The sequence below is a fragment of the Oikopleura dioica genome, chromosome 1, assembly GCF_907165135.1.
Source record: "Oikopleura dioica chromosome 1, OKI2018_I68_1.0, whole genome shotgun sequence".
Lineage (NCBI taxonomy): Eukaryota > Metazoa > Chordata > Appendicularia > Copelata > Oikopleuridae > Oikopleura > Oikopleura dioica.
Genome location: NC_137291.1, coordinates 11,404,901 through 11,420,868, shown reverse-complemented (window position 1 = coordinate 11,420,868; position 15,968 = coordinate 11,404,901). Strand labels below are relative to the sequence as shown.

Genomic DNA, 15,968 nt, shown 5'->3' with positions numbered 1-15,968 from the left:
AATCATCATTCTTTTATCTTCAGATGGGGGATAGAAACTGGGGTCTCTGGTCCATTCCCGGGTCGACCTCTGGGGCAGCTGTTTCTACCTCAGTACAAGCGGGCGCCAAGAGAGTGCCTCCGAAAACCCCGGTCAAAATGACAGGCACTCATCGCCCGCCGAGAATACCAGCAGCATTGAGTCGACAAAGAGGTCCACCTGCTCAGAAAATGCCTTACAATTATGTAAGCTTCAAGCCGCCAGTTGTTGAGTCTGAGGAGTCAAGCGAAGAGGAAATAAGCCAAGATGCTAGGCACGTGTTTAAAAACTGCTTACAAATCATTTTTCGAGAGTTCGCTTATAAACACAATTGAGAGACGAAATCGCCCGAATGCGCGCCCGCCGAGCTGGAGAAAAAGGCATCGTTTATGTGGAGCCAGATCAAGATGAAATGGATCGTCGTCGAGAAAGACGAACGATGAGTTACGACGAGAGGCATCAAACTGCGCCTGTCTCCATGAACACGATGTACGATCACCTTAAAAAAGGACCGTGTAAGCAAACTGGCTATCGACCCAAAGTGCCTGTGTACGAAACGAGTTCTGAAGAAGAAGTTGAGCCGCCCAAACCGGTAGAAAAGGAAGAAGAGAAAGCGGCGAGCTCAAAAGTGGAGAAGATTGATATTCAGCCTGCCACGCCTGCGAACATATCTCAAAAAGATGAAAAACACTCGATAAAAGTTGGGAGCAAAGATCAGCATTTAGAAAAGAAAAACAAAGAAATTAAATCGCCGAAGCTTGAACTGAAAGAAGAAAAACCAAAGACCCCAAGTCCGAAGACTCAGAAGAAGAACGACATTGAAAAAATACCAGAGAAAAAAGTACTCTTGAAGGCGGACCAAACGCAACCAATTACGGAAACCACACCAGTAATAAAAGAAGAACCTGCTAAACAAGTTCTATTGGACGAAAATGTTGTTTCTTCGGCTGTCTTTCCGCCTCAGTCTGGTACCATAAAATCGGTTCTAGAACCGTCTGAATCCAGTTCAAGACCTTCTTTGTCATCTGCAGATGAAACCATTAGAGAAAATTCATCAAGAGCGTTAGCTCCTAAAACAACAGAGAAGAATACGACACCAAAACCTTTGCCAGAAAAAGTCGCTGCAAAAGTCTTCGAACCAACTCGAAAGGAGGAAAAGCCTGCGAGTCCAAAATCTTCGCCATCAGCTGGACGAACACCTGAACAGTCACCAAAGCCCATTTCTTCTGAAAAAATTGTTATTGCAAAGCAAGCGGATAAGAACAACAACTCGAAAGAGTTTGAACCTTCTTCAAATCTAACCTCTGAAAAAGTTATCGCCAAAGAAAAAGAACAAAAAGAAGAACTACCGAAAGAACCTGATAATAAACACGAAAAACCCTCCTTTCAAGAAAATGATATCCCTTCTCAGCTCCTTCCATCGAAACCACAGACTCTCTTAAATTCGAATCTCCTAGTTTCTACCCCTGAAAATAAAGATAATAAAATCGACGATACAAATGCCGCTGTCGTCATCAATAAGACGTATCCACCAACACAGGATTCTGATATTTTATCAGCCGCCGAAAAAGTATCTGAAATCATAGAAGAAAAACTATATTCGCCGCCCCAAGCAGAAGAACTTATCGTTCAAGATCTTCCGAAAATTGCTGAGAAATCCCGTTCTCCAAGTCCGTCAACAGAAGAAGCCCTGGAACCACCGCGAAAGTCGAAAAAGAAGAAGAAGGAACTCGACCTGCCAAAAGAAGAAGAGTTCTCAGACTTCGACGAAGACTTCGAATTTGGATTCAAAGATTTTGATCTTGTGTATTACTGGACTTGGGATGTTGCGAATGAGACTTGCGCGATCTGTAGGAATAGCTTGATGGATTTAGACGTAAGTGGCTTTGAAATCATTTGTGTTCTATTTTCTAGGATTCTGAGCGAACTCTCATCGTCTGGGGCGATTGTGGGCACTCCTTTCACAACAATTGCATGGTGCAGTGGACGAAGAACAATCCCCGTTGTCCGCTTTGTCAAGCCGATTGGGCCATCTCCCGCATCGGACAATAAATCCTCCTCCCTTTTGTGCCTTTTACTTGTACATCTTATTTTTACCTATTTGAAAGAACCATTGATTGCCTCGCTATTTGATTTTACCTACATTGCTTCAAAAATACTCGTTTGGGACATACTTGACCATTAATAAATCGCTTATTTGCTTTAGAAAGAGAAAAGTAAAAGAAAATGAAAATCGAGGAAGTTAAATCCGTTACTCGAGATAATCGTGTTGCAGCGCATTCTCATGTCAAAGGCAGAGTTCAAAATTCAATATCCCCGAAGCAGGCATAGCAGTCTGTTTTTGAACTAAATCAGGTCTTGGATTGACACAAGATGGAGCTGCCGAGGAGATCGGCGGCGGTATGGTCGGCCAATGCGAAGCTCGAGAAGCTTGCGGCCTCGTTGTTGATCTCATCAAGAGCAAAAAAATGGCCGGTCGAGGTATCCTTCTTGCTGGCCCTCCTGGAACTGGTAAAACCGCGCTCGCACTTTCGATCTCGTTGGAATTGGGTGACAAAGTCCCGTTCTGCCCCATCGTCGGATCGGAAGTCTACTCGGCAGAAATTAAAAAGACAGAAGTGCTCATGGAAAACTTTAGACGAGCCATTGGAATTCGAATCAAGGTGCGTCATCTCATTTATTAGTAGTAGAGTTCATGTTTGTCAAGGAAGTGAAAGAGGTTTACGAAGGCGAAGTCACTGAATTGACTCCGGTTGAAACAGAAAACCCCCACGGTGGATACGGAAAGACAGTTTCGCAGCTTGTCATTGGATTGAAAACTGTCAAGGGCTCTAAATCTCTTAAATTGGACCCGACTATTTATGAAAACATTCAGAAGGAGAAAATTCAGGTAAGTGTTTTTCTTTCTTCAAATTTTTAATTGGACAATTAAGGTTGGAGATGTCATTTATATTGAAGCAAACAATGGGGCCGTAAAGCGAGTTGGACGCAGTGATACTTTTGCGACAGGTAAATTGACGGTGCAGGCTTTAATTGCCTCTTATTGTCGTAGGAAAGAAGACACTACTTGATTATTTTTATAGAGTACGACTTGGAGGCCGACGAGTTTGTCCCTGTGCCTAAAGGAGATGTTCATAAAAAGAAAGACGTCGTCCAGGACGTTACTCTTTATGATCTGGATATGGCCAACGCTAAGCCACAGGGCGGCTCCAGCGAAGGCTTGGGCCTTCTTTCAAATCTCCTCAAGCCAAAGAAAACAGAGATTACAGAGAAACTGCGAAATGAGATTAATAAGGTGACGCAAAGCCTCGTCCGCTGTGGATTTGTAAAAAAAATCTTCAGGTCGTCAATCGATACATCGATCAGGGCACAGCCGAGTTGGTTCCGGGAGTTTTATTCATTGACGAAGTCCACATGCTCGATATTGAGTGTTTTACCTATCTTCACAGAGCTCTTGAGTCACCAATTTCGCCTATCGTCGTAAGTACAAAGAGACTAACAAAATGATTGTTCCTCGATTCTTTTCGTTGATATAAACTCGTAGGTTTTCGCAACAAACCGGGGCGTTTGCCAAGTCCGCGGTACCGAATCATCTATGGGCGCCAAAGACGGTATATACGCTCCCCATGGATTGCCAGTAGATCTCCTCGATCGTCTGATGATCATCAAAACTGCCATGTACAATGCGTCCGAATTGCGTGAAATTATCAAGCTCAGATCGAAAGCAGAAGGTGTTGATATCACCCAAGATGCGTTGGCCAAAGTTGCGGAGGTACTTATTATTTACAGTGAGCTGTAGTTACTAAAGCGTTGATCATTTAGCTTGGTGCGAAAACCTCTTTGCGTTATTCCTGCCAGCTTCTTACTCCAGCCAAGATTATCGCCAACGCGAATGCAAAAGAACAGGTAAACCCACCTCTCCGTAGGCTAAGACTAGCAATCTCCCTTTAGGTTGACGTCGATGATGTAGAAGAAGCATCGGAGCTCTTCATGGATTCCAAGAAATCCGCCAATCTCTTTGCCAACATGGGCAAGGATCACAAGTTTATAGTCTAATTTCCCTCAAGATGCCTTACTCTCAGAGAGACTAGCATAATCACAATTGAAACAGAATGATTTTCTTTCATTTATTCCTATTTAACTGCCAGTTACTGATACCCTCTAGCTTCAGCTTCACGCTACAACCAAGATTATATATACTTTTTATATACTTTTGGGAGTTGATGATAGATTAGTTCCCAAGTTTATACGGTTCTTATTTTTTTGAAAAAATATATAATTTTACAAACACTGTAATATCCAATGATAAAAATAACAGAGGCTGAAAAGCATGAGCTTTCATCCTCGGGTGTTTTGACTATTTTATATTTAGGGGTTCTTAAACCCTTCTGAAGTTCGGCAGATCGCCGCAGGACATGTTTATCCCGGGCCGAATTCACCGGGCTCTGCAGTCCTTCATAACAAAAAACGTACCCTTTTTAGACGTTTGTTCCATTGTTATTTTGTTCCAGAGACGCTAGACTAATCAAATCGTCAAAGAAAGATGTCTTCCCTCCGTCCTATCGTCATGTCTGGTATTTTACCCCTTTTTGAACGACCCGATGATAATTTTTATATCAGGACCCTCCGGTGTAGGAAAGTCGACGATTCTGAAAAAGCTTTTCGCCGAATTCCCTGGCAAGTTTGGCTTTTCCGTCAGTCACACCTCCAGAGGACCTAGAGAAGGAGAAGTAAACGGCGTCGATTATCATTTTTCAACAAAAGAGGATATGACCGCCGCTGTCGAGCGTGGCGAGTTTATTGAATCTGCGACTTTTGGGTACATATAAGATTCGTTACGCGGTTTAAATCAGATTTGATTAGTGGAAACATGTACGGAACGTCGAAAAAAGCTGTCCACGATGTGGCGGCGAAGAATATGATCTGCATCCTCGACGTCGACGAGCAAGGAGTGAAAGCGCTCAAGAACACCGACTTGGAGCCAATTTACATCTTTGTCAAACCACCGAGCATCGAGGAGCTTGAAAAACGCCTCCGAGGCCGAGGAACTGAAACAGAAGAGAAGATCCAAGCTAGAATGAACACGGCAAAGAGCGCGATCGATTATGCCGACTCTGGAGCTTACGATCACGTGATAGGTTGGTTTTCATCGTTGGACAAAACTTTGGAGAGTAGCTTCGAAACCGCGTTTCGACTACGTTGAGCTCTTCAAAGTTTTTCGTTAGAATCTGGTGAATCAGTAGTGTTTAGCTAGCACGTTGAAAATCTACTAACAGTTCATTTCTATAACACATTACTGGTGGTTATCAACACTTCGTGAAATCGTTAATTTTTAAAAGTCGGTGATTGAATTTTTAAATTGATTCGGTGTGAAATGATTTTAACCATTCTAACGGGCCATGATGTAGTGAATGACGATTTGCCACGAGCATACGATGAGATCGTGGCGATCTTGAAGAAGATGTACCCGATACTGACCGAAGTTGCTCCAGCTGTGGCACAGATTACTCCCGCTGGTGATGCTCCAGCTCCAGTTGGTTAGGTTGACAATTTTCGTTGAATCAAAGATCTTCGAGACTCGTTTGTCCTCCTTGATTCCTAATTTAAAAATTTGTCAACCAATTGATAGCTGAGAAAACCGAGAAGACCGTCATAACCGTTGAATCGTCGGTCCCAGGTCAAGGCACAATCGCTCAGCCCGAGACGACTTCGAGCTCATGGTGCGTCATGCTCTAATTCTTAAAAACCCCGATTAACCTCGAAAAGGTTCATCTGATCTGATTTCTGATGATTTGCATATTTATATATCTGTATTCTCCAATCGTAGATGGTAGATCTTCGCATTTTTTGTGTTCTGTAATTTCTGATGATACCCCTGACTCTCCAAATGACCTAACAAATCTTTATAAACTATACTGCCCGGGAAATCCCTTCTAACCCTATCAATTATCAATTAATAAGAAAAAAAAGCAATAACGAATGATGAAAAGCTTCTATTTATATATTTACATATATTCTCAAATAAAACCAATAAAAAGAAAATTCATCCACTTGATGGCGCTTTTTATGGAGCAGAATGGAAGTTAGTAAGATCGGTATCTGTCTAATAAGAAAAAGTAGTGTGCCCAAAGCAAGACTTGAATAAGAAGAGACCATCCGTCGAGCGAGCCTGAATTGTGTAAAATATCTGAAAGTGTTGTCTTTATTTGCCTGACTGAAGAAAACAGAAATGATTATGAAATCGAAGCCGTACTAATTCCCCTGACAGTTCAAAGCGTTGATTGTTAATTGACGGTGTTTATTCTTATTATTATTAAAATTACTTTTATCCGGATCGCAGGTTGTTTATCGCAGGAAAAAATCTATCTTAGAGTGCTTGAGGCTTATTATTCTTTTTTTATTTAAAATTTGCTCTTCTCTCCATGATTTCCGATTATTCCACTTTATGAATTTGGCATTTTCGGGAGCCATTGTCTCAAGAGAGCAGAAACTCTTTTCCTTCTTTTTTTGCTTTCTTCCCTGGCCCAAAGCCGGATGACGTGGCCTTGCTTCTTGCTGAGCAACGGCGCTGGCCCTGTAGGATTGGCGACGCGCGTTTTTAGCGGGCGCTTTTTATCACCGATAAATCTTGGCCAGAAATTTTCACGCATGTTTGTCCCATTTTTGCAGAGAAAAATTCGAGAGAAGCGTTCATCAATTCATTTAGAGCGAAGATCGAACAGTTGTGGCCACAAATAACAATAAAATTGATCGACTTAAAAATTATAGTTTGAATAATCGATAACTTTATTCATCATCTTGTATTTAATGATATTTTTCTTCAGCCTACTGAAGCCCAGATGCGTATTTTATCGTTATTCTTTCGCACTAACAACTGTTTCATTAGAATGCGTTTTGGAACTGCCCTCGCGGCAGTAAGTGGAGTTCTCTCCTCGAATGTCTTGGATTTGACCTCCTCGACCTTCCAAGGTGCCATCGAACAACACGACACTTTGATGGTCGAGTTCTTCGCCCCGTGGTGCGGTCATTGCAAAAAGCTCGCTCCCGAGTACGAAGCTGCCGCCGACGCTCTCATCGAAGAAGATCCTCCTATCCGAATCGCCAAGGTAATAATAACAAGCCAAAGTAAACATCCCTTTCCCTTTATTTCATCAACTCAAATCGATATCAGATTGATTGCCAAGAATTTCCCTCTCCCTGTAAAGAACAGTTTGTCTCTGGCTACCCAACTTTGAAGTTTTTCAAAGCTGGTAAGCCAGAGAAAGACTATCTTGGCCCTAGAACCGCAGGTTTGTACAGACATTTTTAATTTTTGGTACAGGGACAATATTTGAGTATTTGATTTTTTATTGTTCTTTACGATACTTTGCATGATGTGTATATAGGTCGACTGCACTGCCAACGGCGAACTCTGCCAGAAATACGGAGTCTCCGGTTACCCCACCATTAAAATGTTCAAGGCCGCTGAGGAGAGCGGAAAGTACGAAGGAGCTCGATCCGCTGGTAATTATTCATTATTTAGTCTAGCTGCGGGACTATTTACCAATCTTGGTTTACCAAGTCATTTCTAACCTTATTAAAAAGACGGCATCACCGCCTACATGCGCAAGCAATCTGGCCCTGCATCCACCGCTATTGACTCAACTGCCAAATGGGAGAAGGTCTCGGACAACAAGCAGACCATCATTGTTGGTTTCTTTGACGACTACGAGACCGGAAATGGCAAGGTCTTCCAACAAGTCGCTGGAGCTCTTCGAGATGACTTCCGATTCGCTCATTCTACCGATGCTGCTGTTCTCAAGGCTGCTGGACAGGTATAAATCTCAGTCGTTTTCTTATCCTTACTCTAACATCAGGAGAGCGGTAAAATCGTCCTCTACCGACCAAGAGCGATGAAGAACAAGTTTGAAGCGGGAGAAGTTGTCTACACCGGCGAGAAATACACCGGTAAATCAAATACTTTCGATCTCAATTCAAAGTTTTTTTAGTTGGTTTGATCAAAGCCTGGATCAAAGAAAACTCCCTTGGTGCTTGCCCAATCGCCACCATGGACAACCTCCGAGATCTTAAACGACCTCTTGTCATGGCCTTCTACAAAGTCGACTACAATCTTGTATGTTCTTTTTTCATTGTCCTTCGCCCTATTTGACCATTTTTAGGATCCCAAGGGAACTCAGTACTGGCGAAACCGAGTGATGAAGGTCGGACAGGACTTCAGCGACATGTTCTTTGCCGTCGCTGACAACAAGAAATTCATGGGAATGATCAACTCCGAACTCAATGGTGCTTCCTGGACTTTTGACAAGCCAAAGGTCGTGATCTTCGACGATGCTGATAAGAAATACATCATGGAGGAAGAATTCTCTACCGATGGAAAGAGCCTTCGAGCTTTCATTGAAAAGTTCAACGCCGGAGAGGTCGAAGCTTGGGTCAAGTCCGAAGACGTTCCAGCTGAGCAGGGCGCTCTCAAGAAGGTTGCTCAATCACCGCTCTATCTAGCTTGCTAACACGTGTTTGTTCAGGTTGTTGGCAAGAACTGGGACGATATTGTTATGAAGACCGATGCTGATGTTTTCATCAAGATGTACGCCCCGTGGTGCGGACACTGCAAGGCAATGGCTCCCGCCTGGGAAGAGTTTGCCCAGAAAATGGAGGGTGATGATGGAATCATCGTTGCTGACTTCGACGCCACTGCTAACGACCCAGGTATGAAATTTCCCCTCTTTCAGTTCTCACATCTCATCTAGGACATCCTGCTTACTCCGCTTCTGGTTACCCAACTCTCTACTGGGCACCAGCTGGCGACAAGACCAACCCCAAGAAGTACCAGGGAGGCCGATCCGTCGCCGACTTCGAAAAGTGGGTCAAGGAGAACCGATCTACCCCTGCCAAGGATGAATTGTAATTTACTCAACTTCGTTCACTTCCAAAAACTCCCAAAACAAGCTGCAATCTGACTCCTTGACTCCGACAGAAATCGTTATCTGACTATCAAATTTTGTTTATGTTTCAAACACTGAAAATATCGATGAGACCAGACCCCTAGTGTTCATTCCCTCGACTTCAAAAAAAAAAACTTCAAATTACTGTACAATTACTTTACACACTTATAAACAGGTACAAATTCTTTAGAAGTTACTCTGTCCATTACCTTTATTTCTTATTCAAATCTGAGGCCGGTGAAAATCCTTGGTCACGCGGACCATTTTTAGTTCAATTTGCAATAAACCTAGCCTTCCTCTTCAGGAAAGACATTCATAGATAATCGTCGCTCGTTTCTCCTTGTTTTTCTATCCATGTGAAAGCAAGGAAAATTATTTGTGTCGCAGAATTTACTAAGCAGGGAAAAACTCTTAGATTGAGAAAGGGCAGGGATGAGGTTTATTACTTGGAATGTCGATGGACTCGACAAAGAAGGGCTTTTTGAAAGAACGCTGGAGTTAATTCCTATTTTGGCAGACTTTGACGTTATTTTTCTCCAGGAAGTTACAGATGAAGTCGAAGAGATCATAAAAAGCAACATGTTCGACTTCTACCACTACTCGGGCAAATCCATTCGTGAATACTTCGTCATGATGCTCTTCCGGAAAACCATTGTCGCCAGCGAGCCAGTTGTTAACTACAAACCATTCGGTAACTCACAAATGGGTCGCGGAGTCCTCTTCTCCGGGGTCACTACTAAATGCGGTCAGGAGATCTTATTCATGACAACTCACTTGGAAAGCATGAAAGAATACGGGCAAGCGAGAATCGAGCAGCTGCATCATTGCTTCGATTTCATGAACAAAACAAACGCCGATAAAGTCATCTTCGGAGGCGATCTCAATGCACGGGATGCTGAAATCAAAAGCCTTCCAGCTCCAGTAAAAACTCTTGTGTTGACTGTTTTAAAATTTGAGTTAGACGTTGGAAAAGTTCAAAGACGCCTGGGAGAGATGCGGAAAAGACCCGAATAAGAAGTTTACTTGGGATCTCTTGAAAAATGACAACAAAAGTTTCGGCGGTGGATTCAAGCCAAGATGCAGGTTTGTACATCCGATTATTCCACCAAGGAACATATGTTAGTGAATCGCTATAGCGATTCACTAACAGTGAGAAATCTTTAGATTCGATCGAGTCTTCACCACTGCCAGTATTCAAATTGACGATTTTCAACTTGTCGGTACAGAAAAAGTAGGACCTAAGTTCATTTCTGACCATTTTGGAATATCATTCAACTGCCTATAATTCTTTAAAAACATTCATCCTGCATTCTTTCTTTTTAATACATAATTTTCGTTTTTCTAGCAACATTGTTTTACATTGCAAGCATTTATTAATAAAGCCGCACAGCGGAGTAGCTTGAGCATTCAAAAAATAAGAAGTCACTTGATTGATGAAGAGAAGTAATCGTTCGAAATTTGAGTCATTTTTATACAGATTGGCAAATTTTGAATTGTTCAAAGTTGTGTGATGCTGAGGATCTATTTTTAAACTACTGCTTTCATGTTTGGAGTAGCACTGGCGAACGGTGAAGAAAGCGTGAATTTACGATATTTTCCTAGGTTGTATCAATAAATGTTTAGGTGAAGGACGAAGGGTTTTCGGTGGTGAAGGGAGTTGCTTGTTTGGTTCTTGTGTATTTTCTGTTTGGCGCACGTTCGTGTTAGATTAGGTTGCAGCCACACCAATTGGGCTTTTTCGATTGCTTACAAGGTAAATACTTGTTCAATAACAGCAGTCAGAAGTCAACTTGGTTTTTCGATAAAACATCGGCAATGCTTTCTACCAAAATTATTAACCTTTCCTTTTTCTGTAAAGCCGCTTTTGCAGCGACTTCGAAGACTTCCCTCACTCCAGTTTTTGTTTTGGCTGAGCATTCAAGATATCCTTGCGCCTTGATTTGGTTGGCAACACTTAGCCCTTCCTCGTACCTAAATGGCTCTATATCACCTGCCTGGCGTGCTTTTAGACATTTTTCGTAATTATGTAATTAGAGGGAATCTACTGCGAGGACGAGCGCTAATTGACTGTCTTTTCAGGTTTTCGGAGCTCCAAAAAACCACCAACCAAAAATATTTACCGGCCGCAGGGGATCAGGTAGAAAATCATTTTCATGAATAACATCCACTTAAAAACTTACGTTATATGGTCCTTGTCTTCGTCGCGCAGGTCGGATTTATTCGCCACAAGAATGAAGGGGATGTTGGGGCAGAAATGCATTATTTCAGGCACCCATATTCTTGATACGTTTTCTAGTGAGTCGCGGGAATCGACGGAGAAACAGATCAGAATAACATCTGAAAATTTATTTCAGATCGAAGCAAAAAATTTTGATCTAATTGAAGGAAAAAAAGTGTTGACATTTTGAAGGAGCTTTGCCAATTTTACTCTTTGATGAAAAGACTCTTGATGAACTGTTTATAATTACAAATAACCACATCAGAATCATTTTTAAAAATAGGTTTGAGCGTCGTGTCAATCAATCAATCAGTAAAAACTTGTTGAAACTCTCCTGTCTATCTCATTTTTTTGCATTTAGGGGCGTGCGAATCAAACTTCCTTACCAGTGTCAGGATAGCTCAGCGGCCGAAGACGGTCAAATTCCTCTTGCCCGGCCGTGTCCCAAAGTGTAAGTTGAACTTCTCTGCCGCCGACTTCCATCTGCGAAATATACGTGTCAAATACAGTTGGAATGTATCTAAAGCTGTGTGGAAATTGGGAATAATTGAGGCGAACACTTACGCTCGGGGAAACTCATCCCTGCTGAAAACGATAAGAAGACAGGTTTTGCCACAAGCTCCATCGCCTTTTTAACAGTTTTAAAAAAGAATAACCTCATTCACAAGTGTACCACCTATTTTCCTGACCATGAGTAACCTTCAGTTGAATGATTTTAAAACTGTTTCCTACAACAACTAATTTTCTCTTCGTCATGTCGGCTTTTGGACTATTTCTTGGGTCCTCAAACTCTCTTTTTTAACAATTTTTTATTCTCTCTGATTCAACCTTTTTCTGTTCAAGGCCCGTTCCTCATAATGAGTCCTCTGAGTCCTTTGGAATGTAATTTTGGACTTTGGGACTTGAGTTGATCACAAGTGTGACCACTACAACTGACGCATTATCACGTTGTCATCTCCCGCCGCGTTTTTTTTTATTCTTTCAGCTTGCAAGACTCGCTCTTCCTAAATCATTTATTAATTTTCTGATCTTGTTACGTGTTTTTTGATTACTGGGGTTCGTAAAAGTCAAGTGGGCTGGTCAACGTAAACCTTTTTGCATGAACACGTTTCAATTGGGCCCCTTGTGCAGGGACTTTCCCCGTGGTGATTTAAACTGCTGATAAAGTGAACGCGCAGAGCTTCTAATTGGGAGAACGAAAACAAATGCGTTTTTATGAAGAAAATTTATCAAAAATTGGAGTAGGAAATGATGATTTTCTTGTTTTTTTTATTCAATGAATAGAGCATTATTGTTCTGATAAAATAAAGTCAACTATAGAAAACCATTTTAACTTTCCTTTTGAATTTTTAAGAACCCCTTTTATTATGTGTAAATTGAATAATTCATATGAAATTATACCTACTTGAAATTGTTAAGTTGAACTTCCAAATACAGTTTCTTTAATTTCTTCTCTGTAAATATTTTTTTCTAGTGATGTGTTTGATTATTAGCGCTTTGGTTGACTTATTAAGCTTTTGATGATTAGGATTGATGAGTTGTAGCGTCGAAGGTTTTTAGGTGGGCGGAGGGTGCGAGAGGCAGGGGTGCTGCTAGTGGGGAGCAGTCCTGATGCTGCTGAGTCTGGTGTCGAATATCGCCGATCTGTGCACCTCCACCTACACCCCTACCGATCTATCTCTTTTTGATTGAATGAATTTACACCACCCAAAATACACTCTCACTTAGTACGCGACGACAATTTTTGTTTTTGGCATAATCACCCGCGCCGGGACAAAAGCGCCTGCGGTTTTCCATCGCAGAGAAATCCAACCACACAAGCGCACCTTACAGGGCAATTACATGCACATAACTTCGAAAAAATTCATTACCAGTTTTCTTGTTCTATTTTTTTTTTTGTTTCAAAGTTTATTAAAAGCAAATGGATTGTCGAATACAATCCAAGCCAGAAAAATATTCTAATTCGCCGTCTTTTTCGAACTCTTCGCGCAGCTCTTGCTCAGCAGCAATCAAATTTGCCTTGAAGCTTTTGGCAGCTTGCTGTAACTCTCTGTCTTCGAACTGATATGCGACAGATGTCAACTGTAAAGCCTTTTCGTTGAAAAGAGGAGGGATGAAAGTTGCCCAAACTTGAGCAAACGAAGCTGATCTGAGGCAATCGCCCTAAAAAAGCGGATTTAGTCGGTTATTTCTTGCGAAACTCTACCGAAGTGATTAATTTTCTAGCAGGATCCTTCATGATTTCAGCAAGCTTCAAACCTCTCTCTTCACAGAAATCTTCCCAAAACTTTGTATTTGAGTATGGTTCGAAAGGAACTGCAAAAAATTTTGTTGTTTGATAAAATCGTATGCAAACCGTTGATAGCAAGAGACCACGGATAATTTCGACTCAGCATATTGACATAGATTTCGTGATCCAAAGAATGGACGACTGAAACTTGCCAAATGAAGGTGGTCAGAAGATCGGCCATAGGAAGGACTTCGATTCCAGAAAGTGTTATCCCAATACTTTCAGCAATTATTTGCCATTCTTATAGAATTGAGGAATACTGTATTGAAATTACTGCTGCATATTCTTAAATTCTTTCCTTCGGGATCGATAAAAAGAGCGACTTGGCAGACAAATCTTCTGACAACGCTGTGATACTTTCTCAACATCTTTATGTATCTAGGTAAATATTGAAAATTAAATGGATAAAGCTCTCTCACGGAATGTCGATCAAATTTTCATCGTGCAAAAATGGCGAGGGGCAGAACTCTTCGGGTCGCTTATTGTAGTACCGCTGGCATTCCTTACTTAGCTGCTCGATGAACACCTCTTTGGTCATGGGAAATGCAAGCCAGGGTTTGAGATATTTGTCAAAGAACGAGTTCCGATTGTCAGAGGAGTGACAAACGAAGAGCGCTTGATGATTGAGGCGCTCTGTGAATCTGTAATGTGGCTCAACCAGTTGCCTGAGCACAGAAGTCTTTGGGAGGAGCTTTTCGCAGTTGACGGCGACGGCGGAAGGAAGGCAAAAATGGACCCAGTTGTGCTGAGTGGCGGGAATCATAAAACCCATGATAGTCTGAAGATGCAGCTTGAGAAGCTTCCAATCGGCCGCAGAGACTTTCGATTTGAAATAAATTTTTCCACCAGCAGCAATCGCTATCACCTCTTCCTTCGTGAATCTCACTTCTCGGACGTCTAGGTAGTATCCTTTGTGCAGAATGTACGACTTTATGTACTCGAAGCAATATCCAAAGACCTTCTTCCTCTTGTCGTATTTTAGATACGAGGCAGCACCAGTGTGCAAGAAGAAATTGATGATTTCTCTGTCTGATAACACAGACGGCTTCAATTTTCCAGCAAAAAGAGCCGCCAAATTCTGAGCAGTGGAGCTGGCCATTCTTCTGAGATAACAGGCTGATCTTCAAGGAGTTTATTTAAGATAAATCAATATTTCAGAAATAGGCAATTTTAAGTTATAAACTCTTGCCGATGATAAACAAATTCAAGGTCTGCCCACGTAGAAACCGAAACCACATCATAGACATTCGGATGTTTTCTTGAAATGAGCCCCATTTTTGAAAACGGTCTGTACCCAAAACTTCTCAATTTTGAAACATACACCATTGCCAAATAGCCTAACTTTACTCCCCATAAAACCATCCAAATACAGTATATTGGTGCAAAAAGGGATAAAAAGAAGACATAGAAGAATTTCTCAAGAAGATCTCTGATTACTGAAAACATTCAAATTTTGATAAAAAAAGTGAAATTTTGGATGAGGCCAAGTGAGTTGAATGAATATCCATTTTTTTTTGTAATTTGGTGAAATTGTACTCGGAAGTGTGCAAATTACATGAATGTCCGCCAGACCGGCTCTTTGACATAATTTATTAGTCTAGCTCTTTCTGTAAATTTCCATTTTTCAAATAATTGCCGCAGAAAATATACAGTAAATAAATTGAAAGCATTCCAAAGATGAGCATAAAAGACTGATCGCAGGGGCAGGATGCGTAGAATTTAAACTTTTTGTCGGTCAGTGAAATCATTTCCTTAAAAAATAAACCCTTTTTATCTAGCGCCGCATCTACCTGAACCGAATTGGGGAAGGCGAACTCTTGCTGCTTTGGTGACTTGGGAGGATCTTCAATTTCAATCTTGAGATCCGAGTAGCTGGAAAATTTCGACGTCCTGGTCGAGTCATCTGCGAATTTCACCGAAGCAGAGAGCAAATCTTTTATTGATGAAAGAATATTTTAGTAGAAATAATTTTCATCATTTCTTTTTCTCTTTTTCAATTTTCCTGCGCAAGAAGAGCTAGATATTGCCATGAAATGAATTTTTAAAAAATTAATTCTGAAAAAGTCTGTAAAAATTAGACTCACGCTGATATAGCACGTGGATTTGGTTTTGGAGCGCCGGCTGATATTTGTATGAATTCATCTATTGCTTCATTAGAATTCGAATGGAATAATTAATTTCATATTAATGACTCTGCCACTAAATGATCAGCATGCTCAGAGCCAGTTATTTTGAGCTATTTTGAATCCCTGAATAAAACTTTGCATGATTCTGGCGAGAGATAATGCTTCTTGAAAGTCTGCTTCTCCATAGTTGAAAAATTGGTTTTGGGTTTGCTTCTAATCTCTGAGTTCTGAGTTCTGCGAATTGAAATCGAGCGGGTGTATTGTGGCCGAAATAAATTGGAAAGACACGAAATGCACTGACAGTAATGTGATACTAATGGAATACGCGCCTGACAGCATGAATGAACACAGATGATAAATTCGCGCCTTAGGAT

At 41.3% G+C, this 15,968-nt stretch overlaps 7 protein-coding genes across 15 annotated transcripts; 5 read left to right on the top strand and 2 right to left on the bottom strand.

The window, feature by feature from the left end:
• The first annotated feature begins 2 nt into the window (after positions 1 to 2).
• On the top strand, positions 3 to 2,191 carry LOC145695612 (uncharacterized). The gene is made up of 3 exons (XM_081772603.1): positions 3 to 292; positions 355 to 1,894; positions 1,933 to 2,191. Exons 1-3 carry the CDS (start codon positions 24 to 26, stop codon positions 2,068 to 2,070), a joined length of 1,947 nt encoding a protein of 648 aa, XP_081628729.1. The 5' UTR covers positions 3 to 23; the 3' UTR covers positions 2,071 to 2,191.
• Positions 2,192 to 2,203: 12 nt separating this feature from the next.
• LOC145695616 (ruvB-like 1) lies at positions 2,204 to 4,314 on the top strand. The gene is made up of 9 exons (XM_081772607.1): positions 2,204 to 2,311; positions 2,374 to 2,681; positions 2,726 to 2,908; positions 2,952 to 3,027; positions 3,102 to 3,313; positions 3,361 to 3,498; positions 3,563 to 3,790; positions 3,841 to 3,924; positions 3,970 to 4,314. Exons 1-9 carry the CDS (start codon positions 2,245 to 2,247, stop codon positions 4,072 to 4,074), a joined length of 1,401 nt encoding a protein of 466 aa, XP_081628733.1. The 5' UTR covers positions 2,204 to 2,244; the 3' UTR covers positions 4,075 to 4,314.
• A 178-nt stretch (positions 4,315 to 4,492) lies between these two features.
• Positions 4,493 to 6,352, top strand: LOC145695621 (uncharacterized). Of its 4 annotated transcripts, XM_081772614.1 has the most exons (7): positions 4,493 to 4,592; positions 4,639 to 4,837; positions 4,882 to 5,156; positions 5,295 to 5,318; positions 5,415 to 5,555; positions 5,648 to 5,695; positions 6,154 to 6,352. In XM_081772614.1, exons 1-7 carry the CDS (start codon positions 4,562 to 4,564, stop codon positions 6,189 to 6,191), a joined length of 756 nt encoding a protein of 251 aa, XP_081628740.1. In that variant the 5' UTR covers positions 4,493 to 4,561; the 3' UTR covers positions 6,192 to 6,352. The 4 variants fall into 4 exon arrangements, with proteins under 4 accessions (XP_081628740.1, XP_081628742.1, XP_081628739.1 ...); XM_081772616.1 differs by lacking the exon at positions 6,154 to 6,352 and having other exon boundaries at positions 5,415 to 5,546; positions 5,638 to 5,971; XM_081772613.1 differs by lacking the exon at positions 6,154 to 6,352 and having other exon boundaries at positions 5,648 to 5,971.
• Positions 6,353 to 6,901: 549 nt separating this feature from the next.
• LOC145695615 (protein disulfide-isomerase A3-like) lies at positions 6,902 to 9,283 on the top strand. The gene is made up of 8 exons (XM_081772606.1): positions 6,902 to 7,124; positions 7,404 to 7,521; positions 7,603 to 7,832; positions 7,875 to 7,965; positions 8,007 to 8,131; positions 8,178 to 8,492; positions 8,541 to 8,724; positions 8,766 to 9,283. Exons 1-8 carry the CDS (start codon positions 6,906 to 6,908, stop codon positions 8,921 to 8,923), a joined length of 1,440 nt encoding a protein of 479 aa, XP_081628732.1. The 5' UTR covers positions 6,902 to 6,905; the 3' UTR covers positions 8,924 to 9,283.
• An 81-nt stretch (positions 9,284 to 9,364) lies between these two features.
• On the top strand, positions 9,365 to 10,304 carry LOC145695623 (tyrosyl-DNA phosphodiesterase 2-like). 3 transcript variants are annotated; one of them, XM_081772617.1, is made up of 3 exons: positions 9,365 to 9,881; positions 9,922 to 10,043; positions 10,125 to 10,304. In XM_081772617.1, exons 1-3 carry the CDS (start codon positions 9,393 to 9,395, stop codon positions 10,243 to 10,245), a joined length of 732 nt encoding a protein of 243 aa, XP_081628743.1. In that variant the 5' UTR covers positions 9,365 to 9,392; the 3' UTR covers positions 10,246 to 10,304. The 3 variants fall into 3 exon arrangements, with proteins under 3 accessions (XP_081628743.1, XP_081628744.1, XP_081628745.1); XM_081772618.1 differs by having other exon boundaries at positions 10,097 to 10,304; XM_081772619.1 differs by having other exon boundaries at positions 10,084 to 10,304.
• LOC145695624 (transforming protein RhoA-like) lies at positions 10,291 to 12,896 on the bottom strand. Of its 4 annotated transcripts, XM_081772624.1 has the most exons (8): positions 12,584 to 12,896; positions 12,032 to 12,182; positions 11,909 to 11,949; positions 11,743 to 11,808; positions 11,565 to 11,698; positions 11,141 to 11,297; positions 10,808 to 10,931; positions 10,291 to 10,708 (listed from the first exon to the last, which is right to left on the bottom strand). In XM_081772624.1, the coding sequence occupies exons 2-8, from the start codon at positions 12,032 to 12,034 to the stop codon at positions 10,664 to 10,666; spliced, it is 570 nt and encodes a 189-aa protein (XP_081628750.1). In that variant the 5' UTR covers positions 12,035 to 12,182; positions 12,584 to 12,896; the 3' UTR covers positions 10,291 to 10,663. The 4 variants fall into 4 exon arrangements, with proteins under 4 accessions (XP_081628750.1, XP_081628748.1, XP_081628747.1 ...); XM_081772622.1 differs by having other exon boundaries at positions 10,291 to 10,931; positions 12,580 to 12,896; XM_081772621.1 differs by having other exon boundaries at positions 10,291 to 10,931.
• A 193-nt stretch (positions 12,897 to 13,089) lies between these two features.
• On the bottom strand, positions 13,090 to 14,567 carry LOC145712147 (uncharacterized). The gene is made up of 5 exons (XM_081789835.1): positions 13,888 to 14,567; positions 13,743 to 13,846; positions 13,535 to 13,708; positions 13,385 to 13,494; positions 13,090 to 13,341 (listed from the first exon to the last, which is right to left on the bottom strand). Exons 1-5 carry the CDS (start codon positions 14,565 to 14,567, stop codon positions 13,090 to 13,092), a joined length of 1,320 nt encoding a protein of 439 aa, XP_081645961.1.
• Positions 14,568 to 15,968: the final 1,401 nt, after the last annotated feature.

Excerpts from the sequence above, each read along its gene's own strand:
- LOC145695623 (XM_081772617.1), top strand. The coding sequence starts at position 9,393 with ATGAGGTTTATTACTTGGAATGTCGATGGACTCGACAAAGAAGGGCTT. Across the intron at positions 9,882-9,921 it reads TCAAAAGCCTTCCAGCTCCA|ACGTTGGAAAAGTTCAAAGA; the intron begins GTAAAAACTCTT and ends AATTTGAGTTAG. Across the intron at positions 10,044-10,124 it reads GGATTCAAGCCAAGATGCAG|ATTCGATCGAGTCTTCACCA; the intron begins GTTTGTACATCC and ends AGAAATCTTTAG.
- LOC145695616 (XM_081772607.1), top strand. The coding sequence starts at position 2,245 with ATGAAAATCGAGGAAGTTAAATCCGTTACTCGAGATAATCGTGTTGCA. Across the intron at positions 2,312-2,373 it reads AGCGCATTCTCATGTCAAAG|GTCTTGGATTGACACAAGAT; the intron begins GCAGAGTTCAAA and ends GAACTAAATCAG. Across the intron at positions 2,682-2,725 it reads CCATTGGAATTCGAATCAAG|GAAGTGAAAGAGGTTTACGA; the intron begins GTGCGTCATCTC and ends ATGTTTGTCAAG.
- LOC145695612 (XM_081772603.1), top strand. The coding sequence starts at position 24 with ATGGGGGATAGAAACTGGGGTCTCTGGTCCATTCCCGGGTCGACCTCT. Across the intron at positions 293-354 it reads GAAATAAGCCAAGATGCTAG|AGACGAAATCGCCCGAATGC; the intron begins GCACGTGTTTAA and ends AACACAATTGAG. Across the intron at positions 1,895-1,932 it reads ATAGCTTGATGGATTTAGAC|GATTCTGAGCGAACTCTCAT; the intron begins GTAAGTGGCTTT and ends TCTATTTTCTAG.
- LOC145695624 (XM_081772622.1), bottom strand. Across the intron at positions 11,298-11,564 it reads GCTGAGCTATCCTGACACTG|ATGTTATTCTGATCTGTTTC; the intron begins GTAAGGAAGTTT and ends ATAAATTTTCAG. Across the intron at positions 10,932-11,140 it reads GAAGACAAGGACCATATAAC|GTACGAGGAAGGGCTAAGTG; the intron begins GTAAGTTTTTAA and ends AGAGCCATTTAG.
- LOC145695621 (XM_081772613.1), top strand. The coding sequence starts at position 4,562 with ATGTCTTCCCTCCGTCCTATCGTCATGTCTG. Across the intron at positions 4,593-4,638 it reads CCGTCCTATCGTCATGTCTG|GACCCTCCGGTGTAGGAAAG; the intron begins GTATTTTACCCC and ends TTTTTATATCAG. Across the intron at positions 5,319-5,414 it reads TTTCTATAACACATTACTGG|GCCATGATGTAGTGAATGAC; the intron begins TGGTTATCAACA and ends CCATTCTAACGG.
- LOC145712147 (XM_081789835.1), bottom strand. The coding sequence starts at position 14,567 with ATGGCCAGCTCCACTGCTCAGAATTTGGCGGCTCTTTTTGCTGGAAAA. Across the intron at positions 13,495-13,534 it reads GTGGTCTCTTGCTATCAACG|TTCCTTTCGAACCATACTCA; the intron begins GTTTGCATACGA and ends AATTTTTTGCAG. Across the intron at positions 13,342-13,384 it reads CTAGAAAATTAATCACTTCG|GGCGATTGCCTCAGATCAGC; the intron begins GTAGAGTTTCGC and ends CCGCTTTTTTAG.
- LOC145695615 (XM_081772606.1), top strand. The coding sequence starts at position 6,906 with ATGCGTTTTGGAACTGCCCTCGCGGCAGTAAGTGGAGTTCTCTCCTCG. Across the intron at positions 7,125-7,403 it reads CTCCTATCCGAATCGCCAAG|GTCGACTGCACTGCCAACGG; the intron begins GTAATAATAACA and ends ATGTGTATATAG. Across the intron at positions 7,966-8,006 it reads CACCGGCGAGAAATACACCG|TTGGTTTGATCAAAGCCTGG; the intron begins GTAAATCAAATA and ends AAGTTTTTTTAG.